We start from the raw sequence: 16,200 nt of genomic DNA on the forward strand, positions 1-16,200 counted from the left end.
CACCCCAATGTGGGTTCAAGATAAAACTTCAAAATATATGATTAATTTTATCCAATGAAATTCAGATTTCCCCACGATCACTGCAAACTTAAAAATATATCAAATCTTAAATCCAGTCACTTGCTGGTGTCTTAAGTCCATGCCTAGTTTTCCTTTTACCCAACATGTAAATCTCTACAAGACTGCGAAACCTGGTAAGAATGCTTCAGACTAGCCATTCAAAGTGCCCAGGGCCTAACCAGAGGCTGGATGCAGAGGGGACTATGGATTGGAGGGAGCATGGAGTAAGGACCTACAGCTGAAGACAGGTACAGTAATTCGAGGGGTCAAGACAACAATGATCCTTTAATAGAGATGGGATGGAGGGCTGTTAGGGTGAATCCATTGGTGACTCCACATGCAGTGGCAGGGGACAGAGTTGAGGGTATCCCCTTGTCAGACTTAGTCAGGGTCTATGAAATCTGCCCTCTTCCTTGTCCCTATGTTCCTGGGCTTCCCTCTGCATTTCCTCTTTGAGTCCATACGTCACTGGGGGCCTCAGATCTAGCCTGTAATTCTCCCATTGTGTACTGTATAATACTGGCCTCCCAGCAAGACTGCAAGCAGCCCCAGTGCTGGTCTGATTCTTGTAACAGAAATTATCTCCATTTAGGATGAGTGGAGATGGCTGTGCTCTTGAAACGATGGCCTCACATTCCCATAAACCACTGGGTGCTGATCTGTACTGTGCCCTGAGCCAGAGATGAAGATGCCCAGCTTCCGGCCCTCCAGTGGCCCTCAGGGCTCACAAGTGAACAGTCTTTTTGAAGGCAGAATGGAGGCTGTTCTCTGACAGAGGGCCCAGCAAAGTGTCTGGTGGGGCAGAAAAACTGGGGACAGGTGATCTGTGAGTGGCATCTTGGAACTCCTGAACTTGAGGGGAACTGACATGGGGAAGGTTTCTTGGAGAGTTCAGTTCAGTCCAACTCAGTCGTGTCCAACTCTGTGACCCCATGGACTGCAGCATGCCAGGCCTCCTTGTCTATCACCAACTCTTGGAGTCTACTCAAACTCATGTCCATTGAGTCGGTGATGCCATCCAACCATCTCATCCTCTGTCGTCCCCTTCTCTTCCCGCCTTCAATCTTCCCCAGCATCAGGGTCTTTTCCAATGAGTCAGTTCTTCACATCGGGTGGCCAAAGTATTGGAGTTTCAGCTTTAGCATCAGTCCTTCCAATGAATATTCAGGACTGATTTCATTTACGATGGACTGGTTGGATCTCCTTGCAGTCCAAGGGACTCTCAAGAGTCTTCTCCAACACCACAGTTCAAAAGCATCAATTCTTCGGCGCTCAGCTTTCTTTATGGCCCAACTCTCAAATCCATACATGACTACTGGAAAAACCGTAGCCTTGACTAGATGGACCTTTGTTGTCAAAGTAATGTCTCTGCTTTTTAATATGCTGTCTAGGTTGGTCACAACTTTTTTTCCAGGGAGCAACTGTCTTAATTTCATGGCTGTGGTCACCATCTGCAGTGATTCTGGAGCCCCCCAAAATAAAGTCTTTCACTGTTTCCATTGTTTCCCCATCTATTTGCCATGAAGTGATGGGACCAGATGCCATGATCTTAGTTTTCTGAATGTTGAGTTTTAAGCCAAGCTTTTCACTCTTTCACTTTCATCAAGAGGCTCTTTCGTTCTTCTTCACTTTCTGCCATAAGGGTCATCTGCCTATCTGAGGTTATTGATATTTCTCCCGGCAATCTTGATTCCAGCTTGTGCTTCATCCAGTCCAACATTTCTCGTGATGTACTCTGCATATAAGTTAAATAAGCAGGGTGACGATACTCATTTCCTGATTTGGAACCAGCCTGTTTTTCCATGTCCAGAGTCGGGTCAAACAAGGGCCTCCCCAGCCACTTGGCAACTTTGTGATCTTGGGCAAGTCACTGAACCTCTCTCAGGCTGTCCCTCATCTAAAAGTGAGGCTCATGATTGCAGGATTATGATGTGAATTATGTAAGAATGTACATAGAGCCTTAGCAGAGCTGGCACACAGCACGCACTCAATACATGTTAGCTATTGTTATTCAAGGCTCTAGAACCTGCCCTCCTCTATCCTAGCAGACACCAAGTCTGCATTACTTGTTTAGCACTTGTGTCACAGAACTGCAGATGTAACCCCTTTCCTGTCATCCCTGAATTTCCCACATGGTCTTGCACACAGGTGTTTACTGAATGGAAATGCACTTTCTGCAGACTGCACCCTAGCTGAACTTTGTTGCAAAGACTGAGGGAAACCCTGAACTCCTTGGTAAGAAAAACAGTGACTGTGGTCCAGATTCTGAGAAAATGGAGATCAAGCTCCTTCCAGCATGCTTCTGCAGCTAGGAAGTCTAGAGGGGTAAGCAGATTTTGAGTGAAAAGACCTTCTTACAAAGTTCCAACATCCTGAACTTAAACTTGATTCCACAGAGAACAGAGTAAGTAAGCTCTTGCTTCAGAATCTGTCAGGCTGCACATCCCATTAATTAAAAAATTTGGATGTTTGGCCTCAAACAGCTCTGGCAATCATGTGTCCTTCTTACCGAATTCCCGTATCACAAGGAGTGTGACCCAATGAGCAAGGATGCAGGTGGCTGAGGATGAATCCCTCTTACCTCTCAAGTTCTCTAGCTATTTCCTAGTCTAATTCCTGTGTCAGAGTTACCTAATATTTGGCTGTTCTAATTATTATAAAGCCAACCCGGGGCTGAAGGGAAACGAACTGGCAGGCTTGGATAGGGAGCCAAGGACTAGATTCAAGGTCCACTTCCACTGTTTATTTATTATGTGATCTCGGGAAAATTACTTTCTTCTCATTTACTTTCCCATTTGTTTCTCTGTCTATACAACAAAGGGGCTAGATTTGATGATCACTTTTGTTTCTACCTCTGAAATCCTATTTATTCTACCATTTAACCAGAAATTTCAGCCTACTGTGGGAAACTGGCCCATATTCTGAAGCTCTAAGGCCTGTGGTTTCTACAACAGAAATCTTACATACTGGTTATTTGTTTAATGATCTAAATGGGGTAGATAGCCCTATAGATTTACATTAACAACTGTCTGAGTATTTCTTTGTCCCCTTGTTAAATGAAATTAATGAGAATAAGATATACAAGAAAAAAATTATTAATGAGCTCCATAATTTATCCAAGATATCGGGATTTGAATAATACACTGAATTAGCTAAAACACAATCATTCCTCAGAGTAATATGTTATATATAAGGTAATGGTTGAGAAAAAAAAAGGCAGGAAATACAAAATATTTGTTACTGCAAGCAATTTTAATACAAAAGTGTGTCCTGTTTTTAAACAGTTCATTGGTAGAGCTTCAGTTTCTGCCTCAATTAAAACCAATTGAGATAATCACACAGCAACATGGTCGGAGCTGAAGAGGAACAGCAGCTAAAAATCAGGAGCCCCAGACAGCCCCTCTTCATGGTCACTTGGTCGGTTGACTTTATTACGCACAAAAAAAAGACGGAGGAAGCAAACGGGACTTGTTAACAAGTGTGCTGGTGAACTCCTTTAAAGGACGAGCGAGTGTTTGTTTTACGTCCACATTTTCAGAATAGGCTCGTGGAATTCATTCCTCAGTTTGTGGGAAGTTGATCGGCCATTTTAAATAAATAGCAAAAAATGCAGATAAACAAAGTGTAATTCACGATGCCACCAGGGAGTCTCCCTTTGCTGACGGCCTGGGTCCCAGTGAGCACAGGAGTTAATAGTGGCCAGGTTGGAAAGGAAGTTATGAACCAGGACTCTTAAAAACCTCAATGTTCTGACGTTTTCTGAACGGTTACGTTTACCCCTGAATTCTAGCAGCTATTTGTCCTTTAAACACCCAGTACTGAAACAGTATTCAAAGACAGTATTGCAATGAACTCCTTTTGCTGTATCATGTGCAAACATTACCTAGATGAGGTTCCCTCTCTTCAGCTAAAATCACACAACATTAAAAACAATGGAAAAAGCAATCAGAAGTGCCCTCCCCTCGGTTCTTACTAATTGAGGTGTCTGTGATTTACAAAAAAAGAGTTCCTAAACACTGCAGGATTCTTATTTTTTTAATATAATTTATCTTGCTGAGACAGCAAGTCAAGTTTATAAAGAAGATGCATTTAGGAATAATCCTAAAAGATAAAGCAGGTTTACAACCCTGCACCGCGCAGAAACCCTATTTAGAGGCTTTTTTTTTTTTAATACACATTTGCATCTTGACCTTTTTGCTTGTTCTCAAATATTTCATTTCTGGGCCCCATCCATTACAGGGTTACCAGGAGGCAAATTTTATCTACATAAATATTCACATGAAAATAGTAACTTACAAAAAGAAAAAAAAATAAGGCAGCTTCATAACACAATTATTCTTTTACACTTTTAACAATATAACTTCTCCCATTCAGAATAAATATACACCCAATGCATGGAGCAGGATTCAAAGTGGAGAGAGGCTTGGGGGTGCTTGTACAGTGTTATCGCTTGGGGCCCGGAGTCCTGGGGGAGGCAGTGGTGGTCTTCTTGGACATGGTGGGGATTTTGGAAGGCTTGTTGAGCCCCCTCCTGGAGCTGCCCTGGCCCCCTGCGGCACTGCTCTCCGAAGTGTCTGAACACGCAGACTGTGTCTCTAAAAGGTCAAAGTCAGAAGCATCGCTTCCTCGACGGCTGCTGGCTCGACTCCCGGCCCGACTCCCAGCTCGACTCCCAGGGCGACTGGCTGACTTTTTAGGGTCTGGAATTTAAGAATAAAGTGGCAGACTTAATAAAGACAGCACTGGTGGGTGGGCGGAGGGCATGGTGGTGGTGGTGTGGAGAACAAGAGAACCAGAGGCCAGGGTTCTGACCCTGATACCACCTGATGTGCTGAGTGACCTTGGGCAAACCAGAGTCTTTCTGAATCTCGGTTCTCTCACCTATACAGAAGCTGCCGAAGCCTTTTCTAACTTTGTGCTTCTACCTGAGAAGAGTCCTGAGGACCAGAAAGTAGCTTCTCTCAGCAGCACTGTCGCGTCACACGCCCCCATGGCGGAGTGGAGCGGGGCTGCCCTGGGGCCTTGGCTCGGAGGAGAGAGCCACACGGCGGACTAAGAACCGGGGGGAGGAGGGCCGGCAAAGAGAGCAGCAAGTGGAAGCCAAAGCCCTGGGTTCCCAGGAGGAAGGTCCACAGGTGAGCAGACGTGATCCTCCCCTGACTCTCAGCTCCCAGCAGACATAAATACGGTGTGTTAGGAAGCCCTTCCCCCTCTTACATTCTCCCCCATACAATCGTTTCTGATGACGAACAGGTGCTGTGGCTTTGGCTGTGGGAGCGCCTGCTCCCGGGAGGCAAGGTTTGAGCCAGCTGTCCTCTGGGCACCGCACCTGTGTTTCTCTCCCTCTCTGCTCCTCAGAGAGGAGTGAAGCGCTGCCGAGAGGCTGCTGTTTCCAGATTCCCAGGCTGGCCATGCCCCCTCATCCTTATCCCCAGTGGAGAAGTGCTAGGGCAGGTCCTTACCTGCCCGATTCGTTTTGGCACCTGTGGACGCTGGGGAAGAACTATTGCTAGTATCGCCAGCAAGCGATGTTCGACTTGAATGAAAGGCGGGTGTGGGTCGTTTCAACTTGCTGCCTGTTGATGGAATAACCTTAAAAAAAAACAAAAAGGTCATATTTACTTGGTGAAATCGTTGACAGAAATTCCACTTTACAAGGTTTACTCAAGCCCTCCTCATTTCTAAAAAACTGAAAAGCTAGTTAAAAGTCCAGGAAAACAATGATTTATTTTGAAAGTATGCTAGGTCATGAATTTTGAGCATTTCCAAAATAAAGCCTTCATGTGCCAACTAAAGGTTTTAAAATGTCTTCCAATGCCTTTTATCTTACTGATAAATTTCTACCAGAAAAAAAAAATCCTCAAATGCTAAGATTAGAGTAGTCAAAACAGACAGAAATATGACAAATGAGTAAAGGTAAGAAATCCAAATACTCCAAAGTATCAAAGTTTTGGGGTTAGAACTGTGACATATGAGTTCTAACCCCAAACTCTTAGCATGGAGATCCAAATATTACTCTAGTCCCTATTAAGAAGATGCAGTAAATTCAGTGAAGTAGATCTATTTCTTCACTGGTAGAATGAAGATTAAATTACTCGACCTGATCAAATGAACGATTAGGAGAAGCCCGTGAGAGTGGGGCTGTGCTATGAGGAGCAAGGCTCTGAGCGGCCTGGGGCCAGAAGGGCCTGGGTCTGGACTTAACATGAACCGGCACGTGTGCCTTCCCTTCTCGCCCTGGAAACCAGGGAAGGAGCCTGCTCTCCAAACCCCATGGCTACACACTGCCTTTTGTTCAGTCCACTGCAGCCACTGGCCTGCTGCTGTCCCTTCAACAGCCCAGCAAGGCTCCCTGTTTGCTGCCTGAAACCTCCCAGGTTAAAGCAGAAACTCCAGAAAAGCAGGGACTTTGTTTGCTCCCTCTCACACCCTAGGCACCTAATACTACATCTGGCACAGACAAGGGGCCCAATATAAACTTGTTGAGCGAATAATTCACATGCAGAAGCACTTCCTAAACTGGCAGAGAGCTGGCTAGATGCATGTTATCCTTACCGATGCTGGTAGGAGCTCCATTTCCCGTCTGAGTGTATATTTTTTTTAAAAAAAGAATTTGGAGAGAAAATATTTTTAATCTATTCTGAGTATCATTCATGCCACAGCATGCTCTTCTAATTTTTCTTTGAAATCAATCATGTAAATTGTTTTCCAGGACTTTTAAGATGTTTATACAAAGAACAGAGTAAAGCAACCCATTTCGTTGTGTTTCTTCTTTATAAAGAAAGAGCAAAAGCGACAGAGGGATTCACATTCCAGCACAAACCCTCCTGGCCCACACAGGAGGAACAGCACCAGTTTCAGAAGCTACTGCTGCTGGGCAGACGTGGCCCCAGAGATGTTGGGCTGGGAGTCTGCGCCAGGACAGTGTGCAGAATACCAGTACTTAAGAGAAGATGAAACCTTGAAACGAAATGAAACCAAAGGTAAAACCTTAAGACAGAAAGGCTGATCTATCAGAATCCTATGAGAATTGGCACTTCATAATTAAGACATTAAAAATTCTAGAACTTTTGAGACTTTCATGAAACTGGAGCCATTGAAGAAGAAAAAGCAGGACAGGCAGGTTGAATCATGGGGTTTTAGTGTCAGTGGGTCCCCAGATCACATTCTAAGCCAGATGTATTTCTGAACTGAAGCAGGATGAAACCCAGGAAAGCGAGTCCATGTGTGGACACTGGCTTCTTGTACCTCCTGTTTACACTGGTTGAAGCTTGACACGACTAAACGCAGTGCCATGTTTTGAGGCACAAGAACCCAATGTTTTCCGGCAGCTAGAGTGCCAATTGTACCGCTATCAGACAAGCTGCTGGTCCACATTTTATTTCTGAAACACTGCTCTTCCCAAAGCACTTGGGCATTTTAATGACTGCACTTGAACATGCTGAATTGCTGGCATGTGTATTCAAATCAAGGCTATAGAAACCCAAGTGCCTGGGCCAAGGAATTCAGAAACTGAAACCTGAGCCTCAGAGCAGTGTTCACAAATGCTGTGCTTGGCTGAAGGGGGCAGCACCCAGGCCTCGGACCAGCGTGGCAATACCAACCACCCCCGGAATGCGACTCCGGGCGGGAGGGTGCCAGCCACTCTTCTGTCCTAAGCAAAGATAGAACACTGTTGAACATGCACCGTTGTTGAATTTCAAGTGTTCATAACTCGTTTGTGTCAGATATGACGTCTGGAGACTCCAAGAGGCCTGATTATAAACAATATTGATAAATCACCACGAATGACCACTGTTTACCACTCTGAACAAATATCATTCTAAGGACTGTTGGGAAGTTGTTACACAATACAGTCTCAGGCATCACTTATTTATCTCCAGTTTTGGTGAATCCGAGTTAGAAACCCCTGAAAGACAATGGACGGGATGAATCAGCTGTGAAAGCAAACACCAGAAAGATGGAAAAGAGCACGGGCTCGTGTCAGGAGGGAGAGCTGGTGAGGTTCTCGGCATGAGCGAGGGCCTGGTCTTGCCTGTGTCCTTAGTCAGCAAAGCCATACTCTACCTCGGGGCTGGGCAGCTGGAGGTCAGGATAGTGGCTGTCCCTGACAGGGGTGCCAGCTCTACTGTTTACCAACCAGGGTTTGTCATAACAGCGAGAGAACTGAAGCGGAGTCTGTGAAACGGAAATCCAAAGGGAAGGACGGGAACAATTGAAAGTGGAACAGAAAAGGAGCAAATTGGGAACATAAAATAAATAATAAATAAATAAATAATAAATAGAAGACACTAAATTTTAAAGAAACAGAAAACAAAATAAAATGTGCATCAGTCCAACGGGATGAAAGGGGCCAAGGCAGAAAGGCAGTAGCATTCTTCATCTACAACCCATCATCACAACAAACTTCTCTCTTAGCTCCAGCTGCACAGATAGTGCCTGGATTTTCAAGATCAGTAACCCTGGATGGGTTCAAACTCAAAATGGGAATACGTGGAAAGAAGCACTTTGGACTGAATGACTCAATTCCTATTTAAACGTCCTTTCCGGCCATGTTAAAGGTCCAGATCTGTGTACCACTAGGGCCTGGCCAGCCTGGTCTATATGTCTTCAAGTTCCTCTCCTCACTGGAGTCTTTCAGAGGCTACACTGAACAACGGCCACGTGCAGGGCTGGGAGCGGGGCAGGAGGTCATGCCCGAGGCTGTACGTACCTTGGTGCCACTGGCCGGGGTGGCTGGAGAGGACGGCATGGATGTGCAGCTGTGGTTACTCTGACTAGCACTTGAGCTGGAGCGGGTAGGGGAAGCTGCGCGGGAAGATGGTTTGGACCTTCGACCCCGGGACCGGAAAGGCGTCATGCCCTGCGATGCCCCCTCAGGGAGGATGAATTTCTCTCTAAGTTCGATGTTAGTTCTACCTCGTGCTAGAAAAGGGAATAAATACACACACATACAGTGACAGTTAACCTCGAAAAAATATATCTTTGATGGTCACACAGCTGCTTGACCCCACGAAAACAGTTATATAATTTATAGGTTTAGTACCATCTGCGGCTTCTTTTAAAATAGAGATATACTCCTGATTTATCAGCCTTGTCATGATTCTTACCCACAGCAGACACATTAGCAAATAACCCCTTGGTTTGTTGTAATAAAGAACTGTGTACCAAGCACCGTCCCATGCTGCGGTCATGATCTTGCCTTGGCACTGTCCCCTGGGTCAAGAGAAAGCAGATGCAGCAGTCCACAAACCTCCGAGGTTAAATCAAAACCTCTCTTTTCTCTCTCACAGGACATGTGTACTTTTTGCTCAACTCTTACAGGACACATGGTACTGAAACAGTATAGAAAACCAGATCACTGAAATTTAAATCATCTAGACAAGGGTCCCCAACCTCTGGGCCGCAGATCGGTACCTCCTATCAGACCAGGAGTGGCATCAGAAATAAAGGGCACAATGAATGTTATGCACTTGAATCATCCAGAAACTACCCCCTCCCCTGGTTCCGTGGAAAAACTGTCTCCCATGAAATTGGTCCCTGGGGCCAAAAAGGTTGGGGACCACTGATCTAGACCCTTCTACTTGAATTCAGTTGATAATAATCCTAAACAAAGGGGTCCAGGGACTCAGGACAGTAAAAAGATCTGGGTTGAACTGTTAAGAAGTAAACATGTGGGAGGAGAGAGAGATCAAGACCATGCACAAAACTTGCCAGTGAGAAACCATTAAGTCAAAAGCTGAAAGCCACGAGAAGCTGAAGGCAGACCTGCGGTGGGAGAGGGGTGTCAGCTGGAGAGTCTGGGAAGAGCACTGACGGCCAGCAGTGCTGTCCCGGGGCTTCCTGGAGCCACCAGACCAGAACCCCACGTTTGGATTCGGTCAGAAGACAGCAAATACGGCCAACACACACATTAACTGTGAAAGACATTATGAATTTAAAAGAAACAATCCCCCTGCAACGTGTTCTTAGGTCACTCCTCACTGAAAGGTGTTAATTTTGTGATCACCTTCTGTTTCCTCATTCACCCCCCAAGCTGCTCCCTAGGACAGGTCTAAACAAACTGGACTGTTAGTAAAGCCTGGGAAAAGGGAACCACCATAAACAAACTATTTGCCATTCTTCCCTATATTAGATGTTTTACTTTGGCCAGAAACTGCAAGTTTAGAAGATTTCAGGTAATGGTACACACTCCTCTCTCCTGCCCAGTCCCACAAGTCCTCAAGAAATTTGAGGAATCTTGGTAGAATTAAACTTTAAATCAGGTTGCACGAGGCTTCATAAGCAGAGTGGTTTAAATTCCTAAGTCAAATCCAAATTCATTTCAATACGTGAAGTTGACATAACATATCAGAGTATCAGCTTAAAAGGGCTAACCTGGATACCAAAACCTCTGAGTTACAGTCCAGGCTCTTCCCAGCTGTGATCCCTCCTGCCTGGGGCTCTGTTTCCTCAGCCTCCCTAGAGGTGATCAGTCAGGCTGACTGATGTCTAAGGGTCCTTCTTGTCGGATGGTGCAGCATTCCTGGAATGCTAACCTGTTTCCTTCCTTCTCAGGCCCCAAAAGAATATGCCCTTCCAGGTTCATTCCTGGGCCCTCTGGTTCCCTATTGACCCTTTCCCCAAACTCCAGCACTTCCCTCAGTATCTAAACTCATGATTCTTAAAGAGAATCTCCTTCAGCACTAACCTGGGTACTTAATAACATTCTGTATTGCTAAACACTTATTTTATCTTTAATGTTTGCTAGCATGCCCAGCACAACGGCGGATGCACAGCAAGTGCTGAAGTAACACTGACAAATGGAAATCATTACTCAACTGAGGACCAACCACGATGCCTCAGAGGAGTTGTTTATGACCCTAGGCCAGAAAGAACTTCAGACATGTGGTTTAAACCGATGAGACTTAACAGTTCACTGAGCTCACTCTCCAGAAAACAACACAGTGACACAAGAGGAAGACTGAAATGGCATCACTGATGAGGGCAATTACATGTTAAATGCAATAATATAACGATAAGAACATGTTCCCCATGCACTCTGCAGTTTACAGCACGTGATCATGTGTAAATACGATGCTTGACTGTTCTCGGTAGCCAGTCAGCATCCTCACGTCATGGAAAACTGCAGCACTCAGAGGCTGAGGGCAGGGAAAACTATGCAAGAACTGGGACCAGAATCCTTATCTTCCACCCAAGCTGCCCTCTGCCCACTCCCAGCTCCATGCATCATCAGCTACACGAGCTCATCCCACTCTCGGCCGTACACTGCTCTAACCGCCCCCCTCCCCGGGGCAATCACTGGCAAGGGTCACAGACCACTACTGCCTCAGGGGATGCTTTTAAATTGTAGAAAGGAAAAAAAAAATTGTAGAAAGGTTGAAATCTACAGAAAACCAGAAAGAATTAAAACTGCTTAACCTTAGGGGACAGTACTATTAAACTGTTAGTATCTTTATTCCTCTGCACAACTTTGTGTGTGTGTATGTCCATATATAAAAAATGCAAAAACATCAGAAACACTCCTCCATGTTTGATGTATCTGACATAACTTCAGCTAGCTACAAAGTATTATTTCATCATATTGAGATCAGTTTATTTAACCAACCCTGTGCTATATTTGTTCATAATTTTTAACACGCTGTATACAATGCTGTGACAGACTACTTGAAAAAAGTTTTTGTGCCCATCCATGATGACTTCCTTAAGGTAAGTCTCTACAAGTGGATTTGCTGGGGAGAAAGGATGCACACTTAAGGTTTTTGGTATTTGTCAACTGATCTACAGCTTCCCAGGTGGCCCAGTGGTAAAGAATTTGCCTGCCAAGCAGGAAATGTGGGTTTGATCCCTGGGATGGGAAGATTCCCTGGAGAAGGAAATGGCAACCCACTCCAGTATTCTTGCCTGGGAAATTCTATGGACAGAGGACCCCTATATATAGTCCATGGGGTCTTGCCTGGGAAATTCTATGGACAGAGGACCCCTATATATAGTCCATGGGGTCACAAAGAATCAGACATGACTTAGCGACTAAATAGCACCTGCTCTACAAAATTTTACACCAAAGTACACTCTCAAAAATAATGCTATGAATATATTCCATTTACTTCACTCTGGCCAGCGCTTTCTGAACTGAGAGAGTATGTGTGTACTCATGTGTATCACCTGTACACAAATTAAAAACCAGATAAATCTGACAGGTAAAAACACTTCTCTGCCGTTGTCATTTGCAAGTGGGGGAGTTACTATTTTCTTCTTGAAACACTCTCCCTTGGCTTCTAGGGCCCTGCTTGTCTCCTCCTGTGGACTACCCCATCCCACTCACTTCTTCAGTGCTGACGTCCCCCTGCTTCTGTCTGCAGTCCTGTTCTCCCTCTTAAGACTTTCAACCTGGTGATGAGCTCATGCACCTGAGACTTTAGCACCATCATCCGGCCCTGCCTGCCTCTCAGGTACATCCTCAGTGCAGCCTTCTCCTGGATGCCAGAACCTTACATCCAGTACTGATTAGACATGACTGAAGCAGAAACCTGGTTGTCGATGTAGGCCCCTCCCTCATGATGGCTGTTCAGTCTACTATTGACTCCACCTTCTAATACTTCTTGAATCCCCTCAGACTTTCGGCACACCTCAAACTTATGTGGTTCATGGAGCATCTCCCCAACCCTGGACCACTGTAACAGGCTTCCAAATGGTCTCTGTGTTTCTCATCTCAACCCCATCCCTCCCTCACTCCTCATTCCCCAGACTGAATTTCTAAATAGAAATCTGATCTCTCTAAACAGTTTAAAACCTTTCCATGGTCTTTCATGGCTTACAGCAGCATTTCCCAAACTGAGGCTTCTGAGGGGTTTCCTACGAAGAGAAGTTTAGTAAACACTGGATTCTACATTTTTTTTCTCTCTCTAGGAGAGCCCTAATGCAAGCAGCATTTTATAAACTCTGAGAAGTCCTGCAGTAAAGAAACCTGCTTACTTTTAACTCTGTTTCTTACAAATGCATTTGACCATGACTTTTTTGTTTGTTTTTTTTTAAAGATCATATCTTGGGGCCCAGACCCCAAAGGCAGTCATTTCAAATTCAGTTTTTCAACCACTAGAGAGATCATCATTTTTCTAAGAGACTACTGCTAGCCACTGATTTTGGCTGCAACAGGCCTGTAGTTAAAATTCACTTCCATTGTTTAATGGGGAGAGCTTTAGTTTACCAAGATGAGGAGTTGTGTGGATGGGAGATTGTGACGGTAGCGCAACAGTGTGAACGTGCTACTGACCTGCACACCTAAAAATGGTCAGGATGGTAAGTTACATGTATTTTACCATATAGTAAAAAAATCAGTTCTAAGCCAAACTGTTTCTTTTAAATCTTCACAATAAAGTTTTTCTAGATCGTCAGTAAAATTTCAGGGAACTAATTTGTCTAATGCTCAGAAACATTCATTGGACCCCTAGGGTAAATGTGCACGTATTATCTCCATCCAAACATGATTTCCTTTGCCACGGCTCAATTCAGAAAGTGAAATCTCCAATTCTCGCAGTACCAGCAACCTACTGAGTTGACTACTTTAACCTTTACATTTGGCTACAGAAATGTGCAGGCTGAGATAGCTTTCATCATCTTAAACAGCTGTGTAAAGGCAGATAACACGATTATGCAACATCAGTATTATATCATAAATTTTGTACTGTTCACAGAATAACAATCTCTGTGGTGCAGCCAAGTAAATGCAACCCAAATGAATAAAAAGTCCACTGAAGTGGAGCTTTGAGAAGCTCCATAGTAATCCTCACAGAATCCTAGGCACTTCTCATTGTGACGTTCATGCCCTTCATATCACTTATTACATCTGCCTGGGCCCTCAAGTGTTCCTTTATTAGCACAACTTTTTATTTGCTGAGATGTAGCTCATCCTGTCCATCATGGTAGAGTTATGATATCTGAGACTAACAGGAGTTCTGAACTCTATAGTCAATGGAGTCAGGATGAGGGCACCCTTGGGAAGGCATGGGGAGAGCCTTACCTGCTTTGCTCCAAGAGATGCTGAAAAAGGCTACTATGCTCCATAGAAAATAGCTCCTAGATGGCCCTCCCATATATATCCTTGGGGGTTCCAATTTCTAGCTAACAAGATAAGGAAAAGCAAGCAGTGTTCTCCTTGGCCAGCAGCACAAAGTTACTGTCAACAGAGCAAGTAGAGCAGGCAGCAAACAGGCAAAGATTCCAAAATGTCACATGCAGTTATCTCTCTTTTGTTTATTTAGTTCAATCACACATGACATGAAAAATAAAACCTTATTAATAGATCTGGAAAGGAATAATCTTGCTTTACTGACTTACGGTTAAAAAGACATATATACTGCTTCTCATTTTAAACAATCAAAGGGGTTTTTATATCAAAGAAATTGGTTCGTGATATAATTAAGTTCTAAAATAGATTTAAACCTGCTCTAGTTTTTATCAGAAAAGGTGTTTTTAAAACTAGCTACTTCATAAAAAGGAATTCCTAATGAAGACTATTACCCTATTATTACTCTGGGTTTATTGGAGTATCTGCAGAATGAGTTAAGAGGAATTTATGAGCATATCTGAATTCATGTGAGAACCTTCATCTTATTTATTTTTTAAAGATTGTTTTGATGTGGACCAGTTTTAAAGTCCTTACTGAATTTGTTACAATATTGCTTCTGGATGTTTTAGATTTTGGGCCGGGAAGCATGTGGGTTCTCAGCTGCCCGACCAGGGACTGCACCTGTTCTCCCAACACTGGAAGGCGAAGTCTCAATCACCGGACTGCAAAGGTCCTGAAAGTCCCAGGTCCTTTAGCTTTAAATGCTTCAGATTCTGACAATAAATCACATCCAAAGAAGTGATGTAACAGTATGGTAAACATTTCTGTTTGCTTTACAAAGTAAGCTTTATGAATTTAATTATGCAGTAAAACACATATAAGAAGGGGTGGTGGTGGGTATATCAGCCCATGAGACACACAGCATATCGGTTAGGAGCCAGACTGTTGGATCCTAACCCTGTCTTTGCCATTTATTAGCTGCCTCCCCTCAAGAAGGTTGTTTACCTTTTCTGTGCTTCAACTTGCTATTTTATACAATGGAGATAATAATAGTAGCTACACCTCCTAGAGGTGAAAATGTGTTTTTACTGGTAAAATGCTTATAATAGTGTGTAGCATAAAAACCTGTAAGTATTTGTTAAACAGAAACTCAGAACAAACTCCATGGGTACTGTCTCAACAGGCATATTTTATGCTTTGTCAATTTACAATAGTTAGAAGAGCTATGGTTTGGCTATTTTGAAGCATTCATAAAGGCAGCAGGTATCACAGAGCCAAGAGATGCTAAAGTTTAAAAAGCAAAGCCATTCTCAACGGGCCAGGACGTGGGTAAGAGGGACAAAGCTTAAAAGCCAACCTATGGGAGACTGACTGGAAATCGAAGAGCTGGAATCAGAGCGCTTTATTTTACTCCCAGGATGGTGCACTAGAATAAAAAATACATAAACACAAAAAAACAGCAGGAAACGCAGAAACTGGTCAAGAAAGACACACTGGCAGAGAGAGGGGGAGGTCCCTGCGTACCCACATGCAGCTCGGCTAACAGAGGGGAGGGAAGGAGCAGCTGAAGGGGATGCACGACCAGGATCTGACCATCTCCCACTGGCCGCGGCCCCACACGCCTCCAGCGGCAGGCGCCATCGCTCACTCAACTGGCTGTTCTCTCTGGCCTCTGGGCTGGTGTGCCGGCCTTTGTAGGATGAAGCAGACCGAGACCTCACAGGCCCACTCAGGTGACTCCTGCCTGACAAGTGCCCAGGCCCACTGCCAGGTGTTCCTCATCCTCTGGTTAAAGGCGCTCCCCGTCCTCCCCTCCCCAGAGGGGCCTAGTGCCCTCCCTGACTTTCAGACGCACAAATTCCAGGCAAGGTCACCGGCAGCGCTAACAGGGAGCCAACAGGCCTTTTCAGGGCTTCTTTCCAGGCTGGTGTTAGTGTAACACCTCACACGGAAATATCTGATGACACCAATAAATTCCTAATTCCTTTTTACTGCGTTCCCAGAAACCTGTCTCCCTCAATAGCATCCACCCCTCCTGCTCTCTCCCCTGGTCTGCCCTGGCACCCTGACCA

At 44.6% G+C, this 16,200-nt stretch overlaps 1 protein-coding gene across 25 annotated transcripts in view; it reads right to left on the reverse strand.

Annotated features, from left to right (window-relative positions):
* Nucleotides 1-3,293: 3,293 nt before the first annotated feature.
* MACF1 (microtubule actin crosslinking factor 1) overlaps nucleotides 3,294-16,200 on the reverse strand; it is a 337,865-nt gene continuing 324,958 nt past the window's right edge. For 14 of the 25 annotated variants that reach the window (XM_043461815.1, XM_043461814.1, XM_043461823.1 and 11 more), the window contains 5 exons: nucleotides 15,486-15,554; nucleotides 8,774-8,985; nucleotides 8,128-8,238; nucleotides 5,523-5,652; nucleotides 3,294-4,760 (listed from right to left, as the gene is read on the reverse strand). In XM_043461815.1, the coding sequence (XP_043317750.1) occupies nucleotides 4,504-4,760; nucleotides 5,523-5,652; nucleotides 8,128-8,238; nucleotides 8,774-8,985; nucleotides 15,486-15,554 (779 nt within the window). In that variant the 3' untranslated portion in view covers nucleotides 3,294-4,503. The remainder of the gene's footprint in view (nucleotides 4,761-5,522; nucleotides 5,653-8,127; nucleotides 8,239-8,773; nucleotides 8,986-15,485; nucleotides 15,555-16,200) is intronic. The other 11 variants (XM_043461824.1, XM_043461828.1, XM_043461827.1 and 8 more) reach the window with 3 other exon arrangements.

This window comes from Cervus canadensis, chromosome 2 (assembly GCF_019320065.1).
Source record: "Cervus canadensis isolate Bull #8, Minnesota chromosome 2, ASM1932006v1, whole genome shotgun sequence".
Lineage (NCBI taxonomy): Eukaryota > Metazoa > Chordata > Mammalia > Artiodactyla > Cervidae > Cervus > Cervus canadensis.